Genomic DNA, 25,490 nt, shown 5'->3' on the forward strand with positions numbered 1-25,490 from the left:
TTTACACGTGTCAGGATGCATTTTTAAAGCCCTAGTGTTACCAAAACAGAGGAGAACCCTTATAAGTGACAACATTTTGAAAAGTACACCCCTTGGAGAATTCAGCTAGGTGTAATATGAGTATTTGCCCCTACAGATGTATGATCAAATTAGGCCCCAAAAAGGAAAAAAAGTGAAAATTTCACTTTTACCCCTAAGTTTTCTAAGCAATAAGGGATAATATATGAAACAACCTCCCAAAATGTGAAAGACTATTTCTCCCAGGTGTAGAATGACCCCAGATGTGTATATAAAATGTTGTATGAGCCAGAAATCCTTTACATGTGTCAGGATGCATTTGGAGAGCCCTAGTAGTAGAAAACAGAGTAGTACCCAAAAAGTGACCCCAATTTTGGAAAGCGCATCCCTTGGAGAATTTAGCAAGGTGGTATGGTGAGCATTTTGAACATACAGGAGGTTTTTCAAATATGATGTGCAATGGATGCCCAAGATAGAAATTGCAATTAATTTTGTAAAGTTTGGTGGCCATTATGTGATGCCCAGTTTATGCCCCTATGAAATGTCAGGTCTCTGATTAGGCAGCCATGTTTCCTAAGGTGGAAAGCAACATGTAATCCTAAACACTGGCCAGAAAACACAACAGGGCTCCACAATCATATTGCTCCATGTGTATTTGAGCAGAATTAGGAGAATTACAAAGGATGTGCTAACAATTTCAGAGATTGGAGGAGAAATAGAAAACCTAAAAAAAAAATAAAACCAAGTGACCCTAGTTAGCAAAATACACCCCTAAAGGAAATCATCAAGGGCTATAGGGAGCATTTTGGTTATAATAATTAATTTTATCGCAATGAATTCACAACAAAAGTTAGGCATAGGTAGAGGAATATACCAGGGTACCTTCTTACATTTTATTATTCAGGAGTTATACGGTATGACCTAAAGCACTCTTTCATGCAGAGGCCAGGTTTGTCAGGGCAGTTCTCACAAAGATATATAGTGTCCTTCATAACCTCTCTTTTGGAACATCTTTTTGAGTCCTTCCTTTGGTAGCAGTCTGGGGGACTTCACCAGGAAAATGTTGCCCTTGCACAACACAGGGGACATCTAATCCAGAGGGATTAGCTTTTGAAAATGGAGGAATGATACAGCATGGTCTGCATATTGGAACAGCACGTAAGAGTTGTACGGGGGCACCTATACAATGTACACAGCCAGTGTTTTGTACCATATCATTGTTTTCTGTGGGGCACTGTACTGCTTCAGCACATAATCTGACAGATTAACCCCATGTGTTTATTGTAAGACAGGATGCAGTCTGGCCTGGGGGCTCATACAGGGTTAAGGGTGCTGGAGTCCCCATGAATTGTGGTCAGAACAAGTTTTGTCATTGACCATAGTTGATCAACATCATGTTCTGATTGTTGAGTGCTTTGATGTAAGATGGCATCTGAGTTGCTGCCCAACAGGGGATCCTCTATGGTTTTTGCGCACAATGCCATATGCTACAGTACCTCTGTGGTTACCCTTAGGCCCCTTCCACACTAGCGAGTGTGATGCGATGAACTCGCATCACACTCGCAACGCAAGCTGCCGGGAACGCACGGCCCGAACGCTGCACCGCGGGAGTGAACTCAGCATGTCAGTTCACTCCCGCGGTGCAGGGTTCGGGCCGTGCATTCCCGGCAGCTTGCGTTGCGAGTGTGATGCAAGTTCATCGCATCACACTCGCTAGTGTGGAAGAGGCCTTATCCAGAAGTGGGTGCACCAAATCCCACACAAGCTTCCCAGTAACTCCCAGGGGGAGGTCCTCGGCCAGAACGCACATGCGTTTCCAGAGAAACCTTCCCCTGTGCGCTAGCGTCGCGTTATGACGGACGCCTAGCGGTACGTGTGACCGCGGCCTAAGGGTGGTGAACAAACCGGGTCACACCTGAGATAGCAAGGTACAGAATTGCATACACAATTAGTAACAGTACAGGGACCAAATCTAGGAATCTAGACATGCAGCAGTAAAGCTATAAAGCACGAGCAATAGAGCTAGCAAAAAAATATAACCAGCCCAGAGGATAGCACACACTGGGGGGACATGTATCACTCCTATTGCTTTCTTTTTCCTTTTTTTGTGCAACTTTTTGTGAGACTTTTTGCGTTTTCAACATTTTAGGTGCAGGATCAAGCAGCGCACCAAAGTCAGCTGCCTCCGGGATGTAATGCAATGGCCGGATTTATCTTTATAGCCCAGATGTTTGTTCAACTTGTGAGACTTTTGGGCTCGGAAATTGTCCCATTCTTTCACCTAATAAATTCCAAAACAGAGCATGCTAGACCCAGACTTACTTTTAGGAGCTACACTTTGGGACTAAAATATCTGACAGCACAAAAAGTCACAATAGTGAGACTAAACAGGCAACTCATCACACGTATCAAGGGAAAAACTTAAGATACATTGCAATGATTTAGTAGGACAACTTCAGGAAACTTGAAAAAGTGGCAGCTGAAAAGCTATGAGACATGTGCTCCACAGGGTTGTTTTTAGAGTAGGTCATGTGCTTCAGGTGAATGGGGCAGAACCCTGTGAGTCTGAGCATATTAACCCTTGCTGGACCAGGGCAAAGCTAGCAAAGAGTTAGGTGTGGTAGATTCAATCAGCAGCCCAGCTACTAGAGCAGTGTTCAGACTGCCAACTGAAGTAAACCAGAAAAATTCAGCATGACCATATGAACTGGGGAAGACCCAAATGTAACAGTGGGTGTTTTCTGCGTTATACCTTAAAGAGGATTTCATGGCTTTAATAGTCAGGTCAGTAAAAAAAACGTGCTGGAAGAGTATTGCAGTTTATTGTATCAGATTTCTGACCCCCTGGAGTTTATTTACCCTAGACCTAAAACATTGTAAAAAAATTAAAAAATAAAATAGCCTAAAGTGGCAAATCACCTCCTATCACTTGTAAATAAATATAAATAAACAAACATAATCATGAACATGTTATGTATTGTATTGCCATGTCCCAAAATGCCTGTTCTGTTAAAATATAGAAATTATTATTCCCTGTGGTAAAAAAAAAAAGAAACTTTTAAATATTCAGATTGTCACTTTTTAACCATTCTACATACATATACACTCACCGGCCACTTTATTAGGTACACCATGCTAGTAACGGGTTGGACCCCCTTTTGCCTTCAGAACTGCTTCAATTCTTCGTGGCATAGATTCAACAAGGTGCTGGAAGCATTCCTCAGAGATTTTGGTCCATATTGACATGATGGCATCACACAGTTGCCGCAGATTTGTCGGCTGCACATCCATGATGCGAATCTCCCGTTCCACCACATCCCAAAGATGCTCTATTGGATTGAGATCTGGTGACTGTGGAGGCCATTTGAGTACAGTGAACTCATTGTCATGTTCAAGAAACCAGTCAGAGATGATTCCAGCTTTATGACATGGTGCATTATCCTGCTGAAAGTAGCCATCAGATGTTGGGTACATTGTGGTCATAAAAGGATGGACATGGTCAGCAACAATACTCAGGCTGTGGCGTTGCAATGATGCTCAATTGGTACCAAGGGGCCAAAAGAGTGCCAAGAAAATATTCCCCACACCATGACACCACCACCACCAGCCTGAACCGTTGATACAAGGCAGGATGGATCCATGCTTTCATGTTGTTGACGCCAAATTCTGACCCTACCATCCGAATGTCGCAGCAGAAATCGAGACTCATCAGACCAGGCAACGTTTTTCCAATCTTCTACTGTCCAATTTCGATGAGCTTGTGCAAATTGTAGCCTCAGTTTCCTGTTCTTAGCTGAAAGGAGTGGCACCCGGTGTGGTCTTCTGCTGCTGTAGCCCATCTGCCTCAAAGTTCGATGTACTGTGCGTTCAGAGATGCTCTTCTGCCTACCTTGGTTGTAACGGGTGGCGATTTGAGTCACTGTTGCCTTTCTATCAGCTCAAACCAGTCTGCCCATTCTCCTCTGACCATTCTCTGTAAACCCTAGAGATGGTTGTGCGTGAAAATCCCAGTAGATCAGCAGTTTCTGAAATACTCAGACCAGCCCCTCTGGCACCAACAACCATGCCACGTTCAAAGGCACTCAAATCACCTTTCTTCCCCATACTGATGCTCGGTTTGAACTGCAGGAGATTGTCTTGACCATGTCTACATGCCTAAATGCAATGAGTTGCCGCCATGTGATTGGCTGATTGGAAATTAAGTGTTAACGAGCAGTTGGACAGGTGTACCTAATAAAGTGGCTGGTGAGTGTATATAAATATGAATAAAAAGTGATCTAAACTCACCAAAATGGTGAAACTAAAAATGACAGCTCGTTGGACAAAAAGTGACACCTTACCCAGCTCTGTACATGGCAGCTCAGAAAATTGCAATGCAGGAAACTTTTTAAAAAAATTTAAGCAGAAACAATATAAATGTGGTATCTCCGTGATCATACAGGCCCAAACAATAAAGGGGAGGTGCCATTTGGATCTCATATTAAATGCCATAAATACAAAGCTCCTAAGAATATGGTGCAACTGGGTTTTTTTGTACTGCTTCCTGGTACATACTGTAGAAAATTAAATAAACCAGGTAGTACAATTTGTCTCAAAGATAAAAGAAGTTAAAGAGAGAAATAAAAATGTTATGGAAGAAAGGGAATCAAAATAAAGATGCACAAATAAAGAAGGGCCAGGCCCTAAAGGGCATCTAAAACCAAGATGAAGGACTGTATGCAAATAAGCCTGAGGAGCTCAGGGTCCATAGACGTTAATGGAGCCTGGAGCCCCTCAGGCACATTTGCATACAGTCTTTCATCCTGGTGGTAGATGCCCTTTAAAGTAAATTTAAATCAAGCATCAACAAACCAGGGGCTCTTATGTTTGTTATCCATGGCCTCCTTTTAAATTCAACTTTTAAAATTATGAGAGCCAGAAGGGCTACTGAGGAGGTTCCCAGAGAACCTCCGCGCTGCTGATTCGCCGGCTGCTACAGTGTTCAAAGAACACTTTCTCCAGTATGTGCTTAAACGTCCTCTGCTGCAGTAGGATTACATCAGGCAGAGGTAGGGGGAAGTACTGAGCAGTCGCAGAGGGGGGACAGTCTGTGAATCTGCAGAGCAGAGGGACCCTGGTAACACCGCAGAGCCCTTCTGGCTCATTAGTATAATTTTAAAAGTTGATTTTGGAAGGAAGAAGGTCAAGGATAACAAATGTAAGAAGATTACCACATTCACAATGCTTGGATCTATGCATAAGTGTTCCTGGTTAATCCGTGCTTGATTTTGATGGTAGATTTCCTTTAAAGAGAACCCGTCATGCAAAATAACCCCCCTAATCTAAATAGATTTTCATAAACTGCCATTGGAGAGCATTGCCTCTATCCCTTCATTGTCCCTCTACATGCCTGTAAACCTAAGAAATGAGGTCCTAAAGCTGTATGCAAATGACCTGTGAAATGTCCAATGAGTCATTAGCATATTCAAGCTGTCCACCTTATTCATGAGTGGGAGGTACAGCCACACCCCCAGTGCTTGACTGACAGCCTCTACAATGATGTGATGTATAATGATGTGAGGTATAATGGTGTAATGGCTCCTCCATGTGCTTGCTGCTGGCCACACCCCCTGCAGCCTGTGTGTGTATAAGAGAGATACAACAGCTCCAGGCTGCAGCCATGTTATAGCAGAACATGTCAGGTACTTGTGTGGCTGATGTCTGTGTCTCTGTGTATTAGGAGGATGCAGCATGTCAGCAGATACAGCACACACACTAGCAATGCTTTACTATATATTACACACAGACCTGAGCAGGGAGAGGAGAGGGGAGGGGTAACAGGGGTGACATCACTGCCTCTGACCATGTGACCAGCCTCATTTACATAATAAAGAAAAGATGATTTTACAATGATTAATGTATGAATTGACTAGATAAAAACTGGGATGGGATCCTTGTGAGATGCTCCAACAGGTAGTAGTGACAGGACTAGTGACACAGACCTGATGACAGGTGTCCTTTAAGGATATAACACCATTTTTTGGACAGTTCATCAAGAAGGTATGGTTAAGGTGAACAGTGGTGTGGCTCATCAGAAAAGGGCATGGTTTGAAAAGCAGTTTATCTTTTGCACAAATTTGTCCAAATGATATGTTGTTTAAAGCCTTAAACACCACATTTATTGAGGGTTTAACACCATCGTTAGGCAGTTTTTTCTGACTTGTTACAAAAGGGAGATTGTCCACTTCAAAGCGGGTGTGTCCATGTGCCAGAAAGTTCCATTTTGTGGCACATCCAATAGACCGACTAACAGGAGGTGCACAGTACAACTCGCCAGGCTTACACCAGATTAATTATCCAGATTCAGACACAATGAGTAATTTGCTTCAGCAGCGAACTGTCTAGTCCTACTCTGTATTGGTCTAAAATCTTACACATTAATAAATCTCCCCCATCGGGCACCAGTCTTGATCTTCCCCTACTGATACCAGATATATTAAGAGTCTCCATTACCCAAGGTCAGAGTGTACTGCCCCTTCAAGCTCATGGTGGGGGTGGGGGATGTAAAAATGGCCAGAAATTGCAACGTCTTCCTGCTTTGTACACTGGTTTTCTGATTAAATATGACCGAAAAAAGATTTGTCCATTAATGTCAGCCAAAAAGGTGAAAAGATGTTTGAACACAAAGCTATATAATTACATCAATATCACACTGATGGCCATTTTATTGGGACCAATTAAACCTGCAGAACCATATAATGAATGCTACACAACCCCATACACATTTTAGGGAGGTGGGACGCCACCAGGCACAGGCGTTATCGTCTTGCATGGGCCAGGGAACATGCATGCTGGAAAAAGGAAAAGTGGGTCTCAGTGTTGTTTCACATTGAGTAGAAATTATGGTCACTAAAGATATTTGAGTTGTCATGTGGTTATGCATCAGTATTGTTTGTGTTAGAGTTTGTCCAAGCACCTCATGGACAACATTGCTCCAGCTCACCAGGGTTGCATCATCAGGGAACAGGTCCTGGAAACTGGGATATCTCCAATGAAGTGGCCTACACTTTCTCCAGATCTAAATCACATTTCAAATCTATGGGAATAGCTGATTTGCCTTGTAGAGGCGTGTAATATTGTAAGCCATAACCTCAGTGACATAAGGGTCAACCTTCAAGAAGATTCGAAGGCAATGCCTTAGCAGACTCAACTTGTAAACAGCATTAAACATCATTGCCAAGCTGTAACTGATCCTTAAATTTTGTGTAATAAACTCGCCATTATTGGCTTTGATTTCAATTAAATGTTTGTGATAATAAAAACACTATTGCAATTACTACTGTAATGCTCTTCTTTCATGAAATAATATCATTATGGTGTGAACTTTTTACGTATTCCATAAACTCCAGTGTTACAAATGTATATTTTCATTTGAAGTTCATAAAACATGCTCACTGTAGGCAAAAATGGTGCTGAAAATGTTGAAGCCATGAGAGGTGGCCACACAGTAAGTAACTTCAATGAATGGAGCCAGCAATATGTTGATTCCCAATAGAAGCAATTTTTTTAGTTTTTTTTTTTTAATTTGTGACTATACTGTATCCTTACGGAAAAATTCTAATTTCTATAATATTTAATGCCCATCTTCATCATGGTTACTAAAGATGTGCTTCAGATCTGCAGAATTTGTTGTTCTGATCAACAATAGTAGTTGACTCGAGGTGGGAAATGGTATACTTTACATGAATTTGTAGAGCAATCACAACAGCAGATTTCTAGGAACTAACCTGAAAGACTGTAACAATGGCCCAGAGTAAAGAGTCAAAGTTTTTCCGGTCAGGTACAGTATCTCCAGAGTCTGTTCTAAGACTAAATTTACATCCAAAAATATGCATCCCAAGAATACTGCAAAAAGAAAAAAAAACATTGTTATAGTGCTACCTTTAAAAATACAATAAAAATGTATTGCATTTACCCTGCATTAGTAAAGTCTAACACGCCAATGATTGTTTGCAGGTGTATGCAGGTACGACGGGGGGTATTTATGGGGTCTGGTGACCCAAAGGGCACTTCAACCCCTGAGGAAGTCCCCGTCCGGGGACGGAACGCATGGGGAGCCTTCCCTTTCCAATCCACCGACTGAATCACCCTGATTTTGGACAGTATGGGACCTTGTTCTACATAGTCTTCCGGTCTTACTGACTTGTAATGTATGGGAACCAGACACACATGCTCTTTTTGACTTATTAGTAAGTACAATAGGGACAGCACATTGCTCTCTTATACCATTGCGATACTTATATCATTGTGATACTTATACTAGAGCTTGTGTTGTGTTCATACATATATACCGCCTGCTTGATTAACGTAGTAACAGAGGTGATTCTTATATCCATTTCTTGTTGGTGGAGGAAATGGTTTGTTGGACTGCCTTACGTGGCAGTACCAACTGCATGTTCTGATATGTACTTAGTACATTTTTAAATGTTTCTATAATGTACATCATTCCTATGTTGGGTGATTTGTGTATTGACCCCCATTTTTGAATAAAGATTTATTTGTATTGTCATATGGCACATTCTCTTCTCTTTATATTCATGCATTGCAATATATGTGCCGACAGATTTTGTGTACACTGAAGGTTGTGCTAGGTCCTTCATATAACTTTCTAACATTAAAAACCCATCATGATAAACAAGGGACACTTACACATAGATCCAGGCGCTGTCACTGTGGTAATCTTCTTATATTTGTTATCCATGACCTCCTTCCTTCTAAAATCAATGTTTATGCTAATGAAGGACTACCTGAAGGACTACTCTAGCCCCTCTGTGATCTGGCTTTACAGACTGTTACACTGTCTCACTCTCCCCCTGTTTATTGCACAAGTACCAGTTGTTTGTTATTGAGGCTTGTAAGATAAGAAAATTCTTATTGATGTGGGATACCACTTTTATCAGTTTAATTATGTTAGAAAAGTGTTTCTGGCATCATTTGTAAACATTCTTCAATGTAAAACATATCAAAGCTAACATTTTATCAAATTACCGACAGTCGCTGGATATAGCGGAATTAGTAGTAAAATATCCTCATTGTGTGAAAGACTTAATCATTATTTTCCTGTCCTTTGCCAATTGCTGAGAATGGACCTGACAGGGTTTCCTGCTACACTGGGGGGAATGTATTAAGACGAGCACATCATATGCCAGTCTTGATACTCCCCACACCTGAGCATGAAACGCCAGAATTACTAAAAAGTTCTGGCCTCTTAGTAATTTCTGTGCACAAATTACACAGTAAATTGAATCTAGGCCACTTCCAGCCTGGCTTAGATGTCAGCTACACCCTGCACCAGTATACTGGCACAGGCCATAATAATTTAAGCGGGTCTGTCTCCATCCTTTCTAGCCCTGGAAAAGTTGTAATTCTTGGCTATGTGCCAGGAATTGTGACTTTTCCATGCTTTGTACACCAAACCCCTGGCATACAAGATGATACACTTCCCTTCTGCTCATGTCTGAAAGTAGAAAGGTGCCAAAAACTCAGACAGAGAAGATCTTTTCGGTATTAAAGTATATTACAGAGTGTGCCACTTTCATTTGCACTATTCATTTCTGAAATAATTAAAAAATGCTTAATAGGTTAAAAAGTCTTTAAAAGATTTATGCTGTAGATGTGATAGTTATACATTTCTAGATATTACATAAAAAATAGCTATTTTTTTTTACCTGAAAATGAAGATGAAGAGCATGAGTAACATGCAGAATGTGGCCACATTGTCCATGGTCTTCATCAGGACCACTAGCTGCCTCCTCAGCGCAGGCATAAATCGCACAAGTTTCAGCACCCGCAGGAGGCGAAAAGTTCTCAAAACTGACAGGCCACCGTCATTCTGCCCTATAATCTCCCAGACGCTAGGGAAAAGATACCAGCAGTTATTAAGAGCAATTAGTAGAAAATGTGAGGATTAGACTAGAAATGAACCAATATACATTCCTCAACTTCTCTCTTAAGTTCTGCTTGGATGAGATACTAACTCAGTAATTATAGTGATTTTCAAGGCAGTGAACGAAAGAAGCAAGTTATCGCAGCAATGGCCGATTACACAAGATGTAGACATTAATAATGTTGGGGAATATGAATTGTAAATGATTATTATAGAGAAAAAAAGACTTAATGATTCCTACTTATACATATTTCATAACTAAAAACCCTGTTCTTCAACATGGCTGCTTCTGAGTTTGAAGGGTCTTGTTCTATGTGTGAAAACATCTAATTACAGGCAGGAAAAAAGGCAGAAGGAAAATGATGAAGGCAGTGATAGCAAATGACTGCAACAAGAAAGATAACAGAAGATAACAGAATACATGAAAGCTTAGACATGGTAACGCAAACAAGTGAAGGAGATTGGAAGAGGGAGATATAATGAAAATGGTCCAAAGAATGTCTCATAGAATAAAGAACACACACTGCAAAAAATAGTATAAAATATATTATAAAACGGAATATATCAGACAGGGTGATGCCGGCCATTCATTTAGCTCCTATAATTCTCTGTACTCCATAAAGGGGTAAAATCTTGAAAGTTTTCTCAACTAGGGGAGACCTTGGCTCATATTGCTCAGTTGAGAACAGATTGCAATCTGGCACATCAGATCTTTTTTTCCCCCCAATGTCTTTTGGAGAGTTATAAAATCACCAGATATTTTAAACTTTTGTAAAACATAATAAAAAGAAAAGGGGTGTGCAAAATTATTCAGCCCCCTTAAGTGCCACCTTTTGCTGTGATTACAGCTGCAAGTACTTGGGGTATCAGGTCTCTATCCGTTTGGCACATCGAGAGACTGAAATTCTTGCCCATTCTTCCTTGGAAAACAGCTGGAGCGCAGTTGGATGGAGAGCGTTTGTGGACAGAAGTTTTCAGCTCTGTCCACAGATTCTTGATTGGATTCAGGTCTGGACTGTGACTTGGCCATTCTAACCTGGATAAGTTTATTTGTGCTTTATGTTTGGGACTATTGTCTTGTTGGAAGAAAAATCTCCATCCCTGTCTCAGGTCTTTTGCTGACTCCAACATTTTTTCTTCCAGAATGGTCCTGTATTTGGCTCCATCCATCTTTCCATTAATTTTAACCATCTTCCCTGTCCCTGCTGAAGAAAAGCCCAAACCATTATGCTGCCATGTGTTCAGGGTGATGAGGTGTGTTGCTTTTATGCCAAACATACTGTTTGACATTGTGGCCAAAAAGCTCAATTTTGGTTTCATCTTCTTCCAAAACAAGATTTTTTATGGATATCTTTGAGAAATGGCTTTCCTCTTGCCACTCTTCCATAAAGGCCGGATTTGTGCAGTGTATGACTGATTGTTGTCCTACAGAAACACTCTCCTACCTTAGCTGTAGGTCACTGCAGTTCATCCAGAGTGATCATGGACCTCTTGGCTGCATCTCTGATCAGTCTTCTCCTGGGTCTTGGTAGATTTGCAATGGTCTGTTACTCCTTCCATTTAAATCTAATCGCTTGCACAGTGCTCCTTGGGATATTTAAAGTGTGTAAAATACTGTATTTTTGCATCCAAATCCGGCTTTAAACTTCTCCACAAAAGTATCACAGATCTGCCTGGTGTGTTCCTTGGTCTTTATGATGCAGAACATTTTTACAAAAGTTTAAATACATTTTGTTCCACTTCACAATTGTGTTCCACTTGTTGTCTATTCTTCACCAAAATACAATTTTATATCTTTTTGTTTGAAGCATGAAATGTGGCAAAAGGTAGAAATTTTCAAGGGGGCCGAATACATTTCATTTCAGTTCAATTCAGTTCTTTTTCACTGATCAGTGGTCAGTTTAGTACCTGTTCTTTTTTGTGTTCACTGACAACATTGGATCAGTGAAAAAAAAACTGAAGTGTGAAAGAGCTCATTGAAAAGAATGGCTCAGTAAGACATCAGAGAAAAATCACTGAAGCCAGGAAGAGAAAAGCAATCTGTATGTGTCCATAAGGGAAAAATTTGTTCAGTGAAAAATGACTGATGTGAAAATCAACATCAATGTAATGTCTACCCTTGCGTCGTTTTTGTCCGGTAAATTGTAGCAGGTTTTGTCAGTAAATTGTAGTGACATTTTATTAAACTACTACTACAACTAATAATAATAAATTGAATACAGTTTTCCGACCTGAAAATATTGCGAACATAAGAAACAAAGAATAGGTAACTAGTATCAAAATGGTGGATGAAGAAGCCAAGTATGATATAATTCAAGAATAACCCAACCAATCAGCTGTTTATCAGCATCTAAACAGAGCATTAAACAGTTTGTGTAGTGGTCAGGTTGGGTCACTGCAAATCAGCTCCCAATCATATGAATAGGAGTTAAGCTGCAATTACTTGGTTCAGCTACTTCTCTCTGTTTATCAACTGCTGAGCAAAGCTGATATATGGGGTGCTGGATATCATACCCAAAGAAATCTCACTTTTACGACTTATCTTAGTATAGGTTATAATTTAGGGTTAGAAAGACCATATAACCAAACATATGTCTATCAAAAAGTATTAAAGAGAATTTCTGGTCCATGGTCCAATTTTAGGAAGATTGGCTGGAACTAATGTATGGTGCAGGGTCTCATGGTGGACACCTGCTGATCTTTTACTGGTGGTCATTTAGGAGTATATATCATCAGCATTCAAATTAGCCTTGGAACCTAAAATCCCCTTTAATTTATCTAAGTTCCACATAACACTAATATACAAACTCATTCCCATTATATATACACAGTGGAGGCTGCATTTCATGGAAACTCAATCAATATACTAGAAGTGAACAGCATGTCTGAACCTCGGCAGATTTTAGCAGCAGGTACAGTACTTCCACTGATTACATTAATACTGTAGATGATTCTCTAGTTCCTAGAAATAACAGCACATTAGGGAAATTGTTCCTGAAACGGGGAAATAAATGTGGCATAAAATAAGTAATACCTGATAATGACTATGATGCCATCAAAGATGTTATATGGGTTTCTCAAATAGTCAAAAAGACCAAAAGCAGAAAGTTTCAGCATCATTTCCAGAGCAAACATGCTGGTGAAGACAATGTTGCTGATCTCAAGGATATTGGTGAGTTCCTCTGGCTGTAGGAAGAGACAAATACATTAGCATATATTATATAGTGATATTATATGAATAATAGTGCTAGCGCTTTCTTTAGTTTTAATGGGAAAAGCTGTGGTCAAAATCCATAAAATTATTTCATTTCAAGCATATTCAGCTGTTGAGAATGTAGAATAAAGGCCCGTATACCATTAGAACAGTAGCTTGACCTCTAAGCAAGTGGTCACTGAATCTTGAGGCTACAACTATGAAGATAGAAAAACCTTTAGTTCCCTATGACTACATGTAAAGCTATAACTGAGGGAGTTTAGTGAATACATGATTCTAGGTTATGCCGTCAATATCTAATTGTTGTGGGTCTGTTTAATGTGAACTCAAGATCTTAACATAACACAGTGCCAGTTTGCATCTCCTTGGCACAGCCTTTCAGAGGAGCCTTTAAGGGGTATTCCAGGAATACTCAAATGGGCCATTAAAGTATAAGATAATATGAAATTAGTTATTTATTAAAATTTTGCTCCCCTTAGCAGAAAAATGTTGTGGACATACAACATAATGGAGAACTAAAATGCTGCTGGTCCTTTATACAGTCCTGTGACTTTGGAGGAGGAACAGGACAGAAGATGGCAGCTGGTCACATGTCCACATCACATGTACTATGGTAATAAGCAGGATAGCCTGTTAGATCACCACTGGGAGCAGCTGTCCCTGAAAACTGTAGGCTCATGGGAGTTGTAATTTTAGATGCTGGCCATCTTGGAGACTATTCTGGTTACTTTAGAGAGCCCAAATTTTGTAAATCACAAAAGTAAACTATTTTTTTTTATTGAAAATGCATATTTTAATAATCCATACCATTACAATTTTTTTTAAATGATACAAAGTTTTCAAATTCTTAAATAAATTCTCACATATCATCTTCATAAATTACAATTAATATACCCTATTTTCCTATTTCCTCATCCCCTTACTACCCCAATATCAGGTTTATTAAATCTGTATTAGTCTTAGACCACTTCCATTGTTTTGCTTTGCTTAATATAACAAAGATCATGGTCCCCCGAATGGTGACAAAGAATGTTAAGATGATTACAAGCACATAACAGTTCTACTTAGTGGAGAAGAACTCACTTTCTGTACTGGCAACATCGCACATTTTGGCTGCTTTTCTGAAACCTCTAAAGCTGCAGAAAGTGTTTTTTTTAATTATATGTTTTTGTAACCTTTCATGTTTTTATGCCCTTTTCACAGGTTTCTTGAAGGCTATTCTGATAAAAAATGCCACGACTGATGTGTTAAAATATTTTAAAAAAAAGAAACCACCAAATGCTAAATGTGTATTCATTTGTTTCTATGAATAAACATCATTCAACTACATTGCTTGAAAAAAATAACGAGGAAAAAAACTGCTACAACAAGCACCTACGAGGTGTTAACAGAGGAGTAATGTGTGCTTGAGCATTTGTGGAGTAAATGGAACAAGATTTTTATACAGAAATGGCAGATATTCCATAAATAATCGTAAATGCTAGCAATGATTTTTCCCTTTCCGCCACTCTTATGCTAGGGAGGCGTGATAGCCCACCCGATCAAAGGTATCTGACTACACTGGATGTGCGACAGGGCTACCATACATTGACGCACGAGCCAACTGTGAGCCAACTAGTCCAACATCAGGAGAACTTAACACGTAGAACAGCAAGGGGCTGCACGTCTGCTCAGATTGATATTCAGAAAGGCCTTCTTTATTTAAATTGATTTACAGTTTAAACATTTTATACACGTAGAAATACTATTGGGTGCATAATTATTGGCTACTGGGGGATGCATGATTATTGAATAGTTGGTGTAGCACGACTACTGGTTACAAGGGTTGCTTAAATATTTGACTGTTTCACTACCAGAAAGGATTAGAATCTGTACGTTGCATCAATGTACAGTAATGTGACAGACATATTTACAATTAATCAAACTTTTTGAAGAAAATTCAGAAAAGTGGCCACATTGAATTGATGCTTAGTCATCTCTTAACATTAGCCGTGTTGCTTTGGAGGTAGAGAAGGATTGGGAATTTGTTATTTATAATTAGGAAGGTATATGCATGTGGAGAGTTTAGAGGATTTTCAAAGTATTATTGTACCTTTTGTGTCTTTTCTTTATTAATCACAGTTTGGAATTGCAATTTCAAAGTTTAATCCTTTTTTTTGCATTCTCAATGCTTTTTTTTATTTATAAAATTTTCAAAAATACAAATAAGTTTAGAAAAAAGGTACACAATAGTATTTTTCAAAAATATCAATGAGCGTAAAAAAATCAAACGTTTGTATCCTTTGCGCACCACCCAAATAAACCCATACTGGGAGCACCCTAGGAGGAGGGGAGACACAATTAATCACAAAATAAACTAGTGCCTTTTAAATACTCTTATGCTTCTTTATCATTCGCCCACCCTTCCATAAATATCATATAAAAAACTGAGGTGGGTCAGTGTCATAGCCAGTGCCTAATCAGACATTTACTGGACAAAGGAACTAGAACAGGTGCCAAGTAAGCAGTGGCACTAGATTGGCAGAGTTTTTGTACTATTTCTGTTTACCGTGGGCTGTAACCATAATAGATGCTAGAATGTTAACACTGTATTAAATGATTCCATCCTTATCAGCTGGTCACAATCTCCTGGTGTGATTCCGTAGAATGATTTGTAAGAAAAATAGTAACAGACATGCCGGGTCTTGAAAAGTTCTCAAATTCCCATACACATAAAGAGCAGACTCGCTTGTGCATCCTGATTAAGAATGGGTTTGTGCCAGCTAGAGGTACAAGCAAAAATCTCCATTGTTAGTAATCTGACATTTCATTGGGGGTGTGGCCAACCGTTCCATCCTGTCTATGGATGGAGTAAAGGAGTTTGACATAATGGAGTGGGGGTTCCAATGTAAAGCCATAAAAGCGGAGGGGATGGTTTCATACTCTTTTTTTCTATGACCAGGAAGCTGCATTCAGCTTCCGGCTGGACCCGACAACCTTCCGGCCCCCATACACAATGCTGTGTATAGGGACGGATAGGCGTACCCTGCCACGGCCGGCCGGAAGCTGAATGCAGCGCTGCTCTGGCGGCCATGTTTGTTTACATGGCGCCCGGACCGGAGCGACAGCAGCCCTGGATACCGGAGGGCACCGGAAGGTAAGTACAGCTTTATTGTTTTAGGCAGCCCGCTCCCGGCCACATATATATATTTTTTTTTTAAACTCGGACAACCCCTTTAAGGTCTTGGAGAAGGAGGAAAGTTTTGGATATCTGGGAGTAGATGCGTCTGAAAACCTTGGCAAATTTATTGAATTAAATGTTGTGCTGTTGATATGGAACAGAGGAATATGGAGAAGAGGGTTGTCACCTGGAACAGGATGGCATTTTCTAGGGCTGATTAGATATGGTACCCTCTAAACATGAGCCCAATAATTATCCCACCAAATATATTTAGAAGTATAGAGGGGATAAGAGCTGATCTTGAGTGGGGGGAGTAGGGGATCAAGATTAAAAATATCATCTCTTTATTACCTTAAAGAACAGGATGGGGAGGGTGGGTGGAGTAAGGCTGTTGTGTGTGATACAAATCTTTTCATTCCATTCAATTAATCGATTTACATGTCAATGTTATATTGGACTATTAATAGTGTTTATATGTATAGTGATTTTTGTAATAAAGTTTGAATTTAAAAAAGGAACAATGAAGTTGCAACTTGCAAGAAACTTCCATAAAACATGTTGACATTGAAATCTATGGCTAGTGAGTCAAGGAAGTGTATGACAAGCCTGGAGGGGTTTGGGTGCTCTACAGTCTAGCTCTGTGCTGGTGTGATACTGAAATCAGCAAAACTGTGTGCACAGACCCTGCATGACAGCACATGAAGCGATAACAGGTTAATATTACAGATTAGTAGTTTTTTTTTATTGTGCTACTGCAAGATGCTAGCTGAGGTTCTGTGTTCTCCTTTAGAAACAGTGCTTTAAGGGGAGAATGTGTCCCTAAGGCCTCCTTCGCAAAGAGTTTTTTTAAATTGCATGTATTTGTCTGTAGCTTATAGCAATTTTAGTTTGTGTGCTTTTGTTTGCCTTTTTTAGGCATTTTTTAAAGTTTATAGTAAAACATAAAACATGACAGTGTACTGTGATGCTGTAATATTGCTTATATGAAGGCAAAGATTTTAATTAGTAAAGACTGGGTCCCATAGCAAACTTGTCTTGAGCCTCTTCTACATAAGTGTGAGCATCACAAGCTGAAATGCTCATTGGGGCACATTTTACTTACGATGTCGCTCGAGTTCACTGAAAGTGCATTGTCCGTCTATAATGCACTGTGCAGCGATTTACTAAGATCGTGTAACGGAAATCATGAATGTGTCGCTTCCCTGCTCAGGTCCGACAGAGTTCACCATCTTTTTTGTGGTGCATCTTTAACATAGGGCGTGGGACTCAGTATGAATCAGTAAAACCGCCCAACATAACGCTCCCTAATTTGTTTCACATGGAAGCCAACACAGCTGTGCCACAAAAGGATTGTGTACATCACAATCTCAGCGGACACATCTTAAATACCTGTGTAAGCCGTTTTAGCCATGAAGAATGGGAACAGCCCAGCTAAAGTGCGTCACAAAGCCCTTAGTAAATGTGCCCCATTGTTTCATGCGTGTCTCCTATGAGTGCCCATACACAACCCATCCTTGCGGTTTAAATTACACAAAATTAGCACTAAGTAAATTTAAACAATAGTAAATACGCGCACCACTTGAAGATTAATGCAACCCTCCAGTATTTTTTTTGTCATGTTGGACAACTAACCCTTTTACTTTAATTACCAAAAAGCAGTAATTCCTTTGCTATCCTCCTCAGTTTAGTACATCACAGCAGCAATCTGTCATGTTTTTAATCTCCTCATTCTGTGCTGATTTTCTCCATGAACTCATTGTTCGTTTGCACAAAAAACTTGAATGAAACTGCTGATGGAATGAAGGGGCTGCTGCTCTTTGCTCTATCTGAGGGAAAGGGAAATCATGTGATAGCTTCAGTTTCTGTAGCTATTAAAAAAGCCTTGTGCTCAAAGCCACATTGAGATTTAGTCCTCAGGGGGGTATACTGTAATAAATCAGGGGGAGGGTGAAATAAGCCCTCTTAACTAAGGTCTCTGAACTTTGTAGCTGAAACTTGTGTTGAGTTCCTTTAATGTCTGTGTCTCCCTCTAACAACTTAACAGCTCCGCCCTCCTCACAAGAAGTAGATAATTTTCTGGAAGGAGTAACCAGTAATCGGTCACGCTGCTAATGGCAGAGGTAGGTCTGATTGCTTAACAGTGATACAAGTAAATTTGTGCTCAGCTTTAAAGGTTAGCAGCTAATTAACAACAGGTCTACTATTTGACATCAATTAAACTCTTAGGTTCCTTATCTAATTAAATTATTTATCCCTCCAGTGTCAATATTGTTTACATATGAAACATCCCATGTGCTCCCCCCAAATATAAAAAGGTTAGTAGATCTATTACTATACAGTGGATTGAGATGTATACACCCCAGCTGTGAAAGCTTATACCTACAAGGTCACGATTAAGAATCAATTTTCTGTTTACAAATGCCTCATAGTGGGGTATCTTTACTGCAAATATTTATTGTATGTTGTACTGATATATCAATTTCCAGTATCTTATAACACTTTTAAATATGTGTACTGCTTTAATCTCTATATATTTTTTATATATATATATATTATTGTTCTTTTCCACCTATTAATCTATATGCATTTATACTTTCATAATAGTATAACAACCTTATGTATTTATATATATAATGGAATAGAACTTGATACAATGTTTCTACACATTACAGAAGCTTATGGACCTGAAGAAGGGGTAAATCCGCCCCGAAACGCGCTGTCCTACCTGTTTAATCTAGTCTTTTATGTAAACCAGTTGTGACAATAAATGCTCATTATCTATTATACAAATTTACTTGTATTACTGTTAAGCAATCAGACCTACCTCTGCCATTAGCAGCGCGACTGATTACTGGTTACTCCTTCCAGAAAATTAGCTGTTACTTTCAGGGTTTCCTCCCTGTTAACCAGAGGACGCAGCAGCTCTTGTCAAACTACATCTCTGAGATTCCCATTCACACAATCCAGAAAGGCCCTCATTCAAAAACATCACCTTCCCACACCCATGAAGCGCGGTGTGACCCGCTAAAAACTAGTTCTCCTCACAAGAAGACCCTGCCCTTGAATGTGCACATAGAAAGAGCAGCGCTTCATTCTGAAGAACATGAAGCGGCTCAGTCTTGATTGAAACAGAGAATAAAGTAGCACTAATAAAATGGGACAAGTCTTTGTCTCATTTCTATTCAACTACACATGATTCTTCTGTAATTGTATGTGCCTATGGGTTCAATAGTCTATAACACATAATAGGGGTAGTACAGGAGCTCACCTGTATCCTATCAGTCCCTCATACAAGGTCTGGGAATGGAAGGATGACACAGGGAGTAGGCCCTCATGCTTAAAGCTGCCCGTACCTGATAGCCGCATGAGCCCTAATGGTAAGGGACTACTAGCTGGTCTCACAACAGAGAGAGCAAACAAACTACAAAATCACAGAAACAGCCAAGGTCAGGACACCAGAAAAAAACTTTTTTATCACTTCCCCTCAGTGTACGTTCACACGTTGAAGTTAAAACTGCATCGCAATCAGCTTTGAGGTGGTTTTAGGTGCAGTTTTGTCAATTGAACAGGAGAAAGACATGAACTGAACTAGTGAATGACATTTGTGGAGCAGGTTTCCCCTTCAAAATCAAATTCACTTGTTCACTTCATGTCTTTCACCTGTTCAACTGACAAAACTGCACCTAAAACCACCTCAAAGCTGATTGCGATGCAGTATGAACGCACCCTCATGCTTCATGACTTTAATCCTCTGCAGCCACCATCCAAGCCCCTGATTACACAATACTTTAACCCTTTACATATTGCAGCAAAAATACACCGGTAACACCTGCTGTCAATTTTAGCACCAATTGCGGATGTAAACATTTTAATTGCCACCGGCTAGTCCGTCCATGGCAGTCAAAAGCTGGTGGTGCGTGTGCGCCCTCATATTGGACTCAATCATCGCTCCCCATGACGTCATCGGGGAGCGAAAATCATGACAGCATTGGGTCTTTATAAGAACTGGGGCTGTGTAATTACAAAAGATCTGTTACAATGTGCTACAGTGTTACATTGTAACAGATAATTTACAAAAATTCCATATACAGGCAGTCCCCTGAACTTATAGGCGACCCCTAGTTACAAATGGCCCTTTAAATGTTGGTAATTTACTGTACTTTATCCCTAGGCTACAATGATCAGCTGTAACAGTTATTAAAGGTGACTGCAATTAAGCTTTATTATTAATCCTGGTTCCTATGAAAACACAATATTTTCAAAATCCATCACAGAGACCAAAAGAATTCTGGCTGAAGTTACAATTATAAAATATACATTTCAGACTTACATACAAATTCAACTTAAGAACAAACCAAAAGAACCTATCTTGTACGTAACCCTGGGACTGTATGTACTGCCATACTGTAGTATGACAGTATATGGTAGGATTACCAGGTAACCCAGGGTTAAAGTACCCTAAGGGGTCTGAAAAATAGTCACAATGAAGTAAACGCCCTTTGCTAACACCGATCACAGGCTTAACCCTTCAAATCACTTCCCTTTCCCTAGAAGTCATATAAATATAAATAAACAGTAAAAATCATAAACATATTAAGGTCCAAAAATGCCCGATCTATTAAAATATAATAACAGGTTTTGATGGCACTTCTTTGCCATTTTGAAAAATATAAAAAATTCAATAAAAATGGATCAAAAGGTTGCAGAGTCCTAAAAATAGAAGCATTAAAAACATCATTAAAAGTCTCAAAAAATGACACCACCCACAGCTCTGTACACCAAAGTATGAAAAATTATGAAAAAGCACCAGAAGACAGCAACAGTTTTGTACAGGAGATTTTAATTTTTGTACATTATAAAACCTATACAAATTTGTTATCTCAGTGATTGTACTGACTCTAAGGCCCCTTCCACACTAGCGAGTGTGATGCGATGAACGATGCATTTTCACTGCATTTAGAATTTTTTTCCCACTTCCTACTATGCAGTATAGAATATAAAATACCATCACTATGAAGTGAAATTTGTTATGTAGAAAACAAGCTGTCACAGAGCTGTCACAAGTTATAGATTTTAGAAGGTGGGGAGTGAAAATTAAAGACACAAAAACGAAAAAAGGGCCTGGTCCTTAAGGAGATGCACAATAGAGGAGATGCATCATTTGGGAAGCACAAAGAAACCTGTAAAAACTAAGCCCACAGGAAAATGGTGCAAATGTGTTTTTTCACCAAATTCACATTTGAAATTTTTTTGCCCACTTCACAGTACATTCCTTGGTATACTAAATACTGTCAATTTGAAGTAAAGTTTGATTTTTGAAGGTGTGAAAAATGTAAACACAAAAACAAAAAAGGGCCAATTCGTTAACCCAAGGGGTTAATTACAGAGCAAGGACATTATTAACCCCTATTACTTACAAAGGACAGACTATACTGCTTACTATATAGACTGTGTATGTACAGACTATGCCGAGCTCAGTAAATTTCTTAAGTTCTCAGTGGACTGTCTGCTAATACAACACATCAGGAAGTACGGGCAGCAACTGCAGGCTCAGGTCTAGGGAAAAGCTAGGCAGAAGTTTCTCTCCTGAGAAAAATTTTCACACGTAGCCAAGAATTTAATAACCTCGTAGTATGGGCATCATAGGAATCCAATATAGAAGAATAGAAAAAGGAATTAAAAATTATTATGAAATCCTGAGGTATCTTTAAAGGGGTTTTCCCACAAACTAAACTTTAGTTTTTGGGAAAACCCCTTTAAGGATAATTCCCATGTGTTTACTCCTACAAGGACTCCTTCTGGCCAGCTCCAGAAGAGGAGGACTATGAAGGGAGTCTTGTATACCCTAATGCTGTGCATATTTCACTTAGGGTCCTTCTTGACATCTCGCGCTCCATTAAAGCCACTCTGGCTGCTGCATTGGTAGCCACGGGCATTATAGAAACCCACTTTTCCGGATAATGTCATTATTACAATTGTTCACTGCTTATGTATACAGTTACTGAGAATGTTTGTGTTACTAATTAAGGGGATTGATTATAGATCATTTAGCAGCTTTTATCTTTACATTTACACCTTGATGTGATGAGAAGACAAGCTGTGAATGGTGCTAAAGCCTATTGTAGTAAATAATATACATTAACCAACGTCTACATAACAGTTACAAGAAGAGTGCGTCATTTTGCCAATATTTTTGCTTAAAGGGATCTTATTGAGTCATTCCTGCTGCTGCAATATACAAGTAGATCTACTATATCTAAGAGAAGGATATCATGGAAAATAGATGAACAATGTGAAATGCTGTATATCTTCCTATGTCAAGATTAAGTATCTTATTTGTGTGTATAATGTGTTTACTTTGAGGTGCTAATTTTGGGATACATACGCATTTACGTCCCCATAGACAGCAATAGCGGCCCGGCGGTACAGTGCCACCGATCTGCGCCATACACCATAAAAAGATCTTTTTGCGAGTGTGCGGCTATGTGCCGCTGTTTCCTATGGATGGAGGAGGGGTCACCTCCTCCTCACCTCCAGCACTTGGCGGTTGGCATACTGCGTGTGAATGTACCCTAATATATACATTACAGTCAGGATATCTTGACTTTGTTTTAATAACAAAATGAAGATTCCATCATTGTAGAAGTCACAATTACAAAACAAGAAGAACAAGAGCATGGATCATTTTGTGATAAGTCTCTAGTTTATCTAATAACCCATTGGACTTCTCATTGTTCCAGTATAGTATTTCACCTTCATATTAATGTAACAGTCTACTGTCTCCTGTCACTAGCCTTATTCTCATTAACAAAGCGCCAAACTTTTTTTTTTCCCTTTGCTAATTAGTCTTGCAGTTTAACAACCCTGAACAAATTAAATTAATCTCCTTGGTTTCCAAATTAATTTTCTCTTTCATTCTCCCTCAGTGAAATTTGATGATACTTAAGCTTGTACGAATCTTTCTCAAACACATTTACGATTTAAATCTGCAAAAACCTTTAAAAGCTTCCATAATAGGAAGGAGAAGTACATCCCCCGAAAACCAGAGAATGACTATATACTTTATTCCGGACAAAAAGAGGAGAGAAGGCCACAGCATCCAATATGATGAAAAAAGGTTAAACCTTTATTCACACAGGCATAGAAAAAAGTGCAACGTTTCGATTCACAATGAATCTTTATCCCGACCATCACATCCCATGATCATGTCATAAAGCAGAATTACTGTAAACATGGAACCACTTTGAGCTTCTGTTATGGCCTATGTAAGCTTAAATGGTCACTATCTTATTAGCCAACTTTGCATGTCTGAATAATATTGTAGAATATTAGAAACTTTGGAATATATCTCTTCACATAAGTGTGCTGCTTTTTTAAATTACTTGGACTACTGCTATCCTCCCTTATTTTCTTCCTAATCCAATTTTTCCTTTGAAAATATGCTGAATTTTGTCTTGCCAACAAGATGGACAGAAGCTCACAAGGTTTCAGATTACACATAAGCTCTATTCAGAGGAAAGAAGGAGGCCTGAAACAGGCCTGAAAACGATTGCTAAAGACCTCAGAGTGTAAATGTGTTAAAACATGAAGATTATAAGGTAGATCATGACCATATACACTGTTATCCATCATATTCACATAATGGACCATGAATCACTACAACGTTTAGGTATGTCTCCATCTACATGGTGATGCTTCACAAGAATTGTGCAATGTTTGATTAACATACTATCTAATGTGTATATGTGTCTTATATGAGTTCTTTACTTTATGCATAAATGTATGTAAAATTCTATAAGAAACCTTTACAACAATTTACAACAATTCAGGGCATAACATAGACCTCCCCCTATGGGTAGTGATGTAAACAAGTTTACAAGTTGCAAACAAGTTGTAACATCTATAGATCACATATGTAGATCAAAAAGATATGGGAAAGTTATAGATAGTCTAACGGATCTTTGCATGTCCCGAAAACACAACCACCCTCGTGTGGAGATGCATAATGGATGTGGCTTATTTACATTAATACTTCTGGAAAACACGGGTTTGTTGGTTAATGTAAACCCTGAGGTCATGGTTGTTGATACCATTACATGTTAAATGATATTTTTGCAAATAATGCAGAAGGAGACCCTCCCCTTTAATACTGGCAGAACATGGGATCCAGGTAACAGGATAGATTTCTCATTGAGATGGTCTTCTTGGATTCAAAAGTTATTAAATATTCCTAATGGATCATCAAAAGTTTTTTCAAACCATTTTCATTCTTGTGACCTAAACCCACAGATTGAAATATTTCCAGGCTGTCAGATTCTTTCGGATATATGTTTGAATCAGGCTATTGCATGGGGCTCAGAAAACACCTTTACATCACATTCCACAATACTGATAAAATGAAAGACTTTTAAATTATAATAATTTGACATATTGAAGAAATATTCAGGTTTCCTGTCTGTAATATAAAGAATTATATCTCTCAGCCAAGCCTTCAATAGCCGCACTAACCTTGGCTTAGAGATGATCTTGAAATATGAGGGCAGACATATTGTGTTGTAGGTAATTACAGCTGAATAACATGCAATGATAAGAAATGAGCGGGAGCAGGGAACTATGGAATTGCACTGAGCTAATGACAGTATCACTGAAAACACAACCAGATGCTAAATGGAGGTGACAATTTTCACTTCCTGTTACTGGATGAGATCTGTTTGATACTAAATAATGAAAAACACTGGAGGTTATTTATACGGAATGAATCTTCAAGAGTGTATACATATCCCTGTGTATCCTGTTATAAATAACAGATAAAGCCTGAAGAAAATAGGAAAAAACATTATATTTTGTGTATGTATGCATCTGTCAGCTCATTGTCTACATTTTCTCCATATATAAATCAAAAGTCAGAGAAAAACTACATGAATGAGGAGAATGACCGTACTCAATAGAGTAACATAGATTAACTGCTTTTCTATAAAATGTGTAATTAAAAAAAAAAAGGGTAACTGTAAAGTTACTAACAAAATATAGTTTTTGCACAGCTGGAGAGAGCCTCTGATAACAATTCTAACAATACCTGTATATTCTAGCGTCTTCCTAGTCTGAGATATATATCGGGTATATTTGGGATTATATTCAGATTTAGCTATTCCTGATGTGGTTGGGCACTTGTG

At 39.0% G+C, this 25,490-nt stretch overlaps 1 protein-coding gene across 2 annotated transcripts in view; it reads right to left on the reverse strand.

The window, feature by feature from the left end:
- The window catches only part of CACNA1I (calcium voltage-gated channel subunit alpha1 I), a 510,641-nt gene that overhangs the window by 124,561 nt on the left and 360,590 nt on the right, over positions 1 to 25,490 (reverse strand). For both annotated transcript variants that reach the window (XM_072127725.1, XM_072127724.1), the window contains exons 11-13: positions 12,978 to 13,129; positions 9,726 to 9,911; positions 7,785 to 7,902 (exon numbers count right to left, since the gene is read on the reverse strand). In XM_072127725.1, the coding sequence (XP_071983826.1) occupies positions 7,785 to 7,902; positions 9,726 to 9,911; positions 12,978 to 13,129 (456 nt within the window). The remainder of the gene's footprint in view (positions 1 to 7,784; positions 7,903 to 9,725; positions 9,912 to 12,977; positions 13,130 to 25,490) is intronic.

The sequence above is a fragment of the Engystomops pustulosus genome, chromosome 10 (assembly GCF_040894005.1).
Source record: "Engystomops pustulosus chromosome 10, aEngPut4.maternal, whole genome shotgun sequence".
Classification (NCBI taxonomy): Eukaryota; Metazoa; Chordata; class Amphibia; order Anura; family Leptodactylidae; genus Engystomops; species Engystomops pustulosus.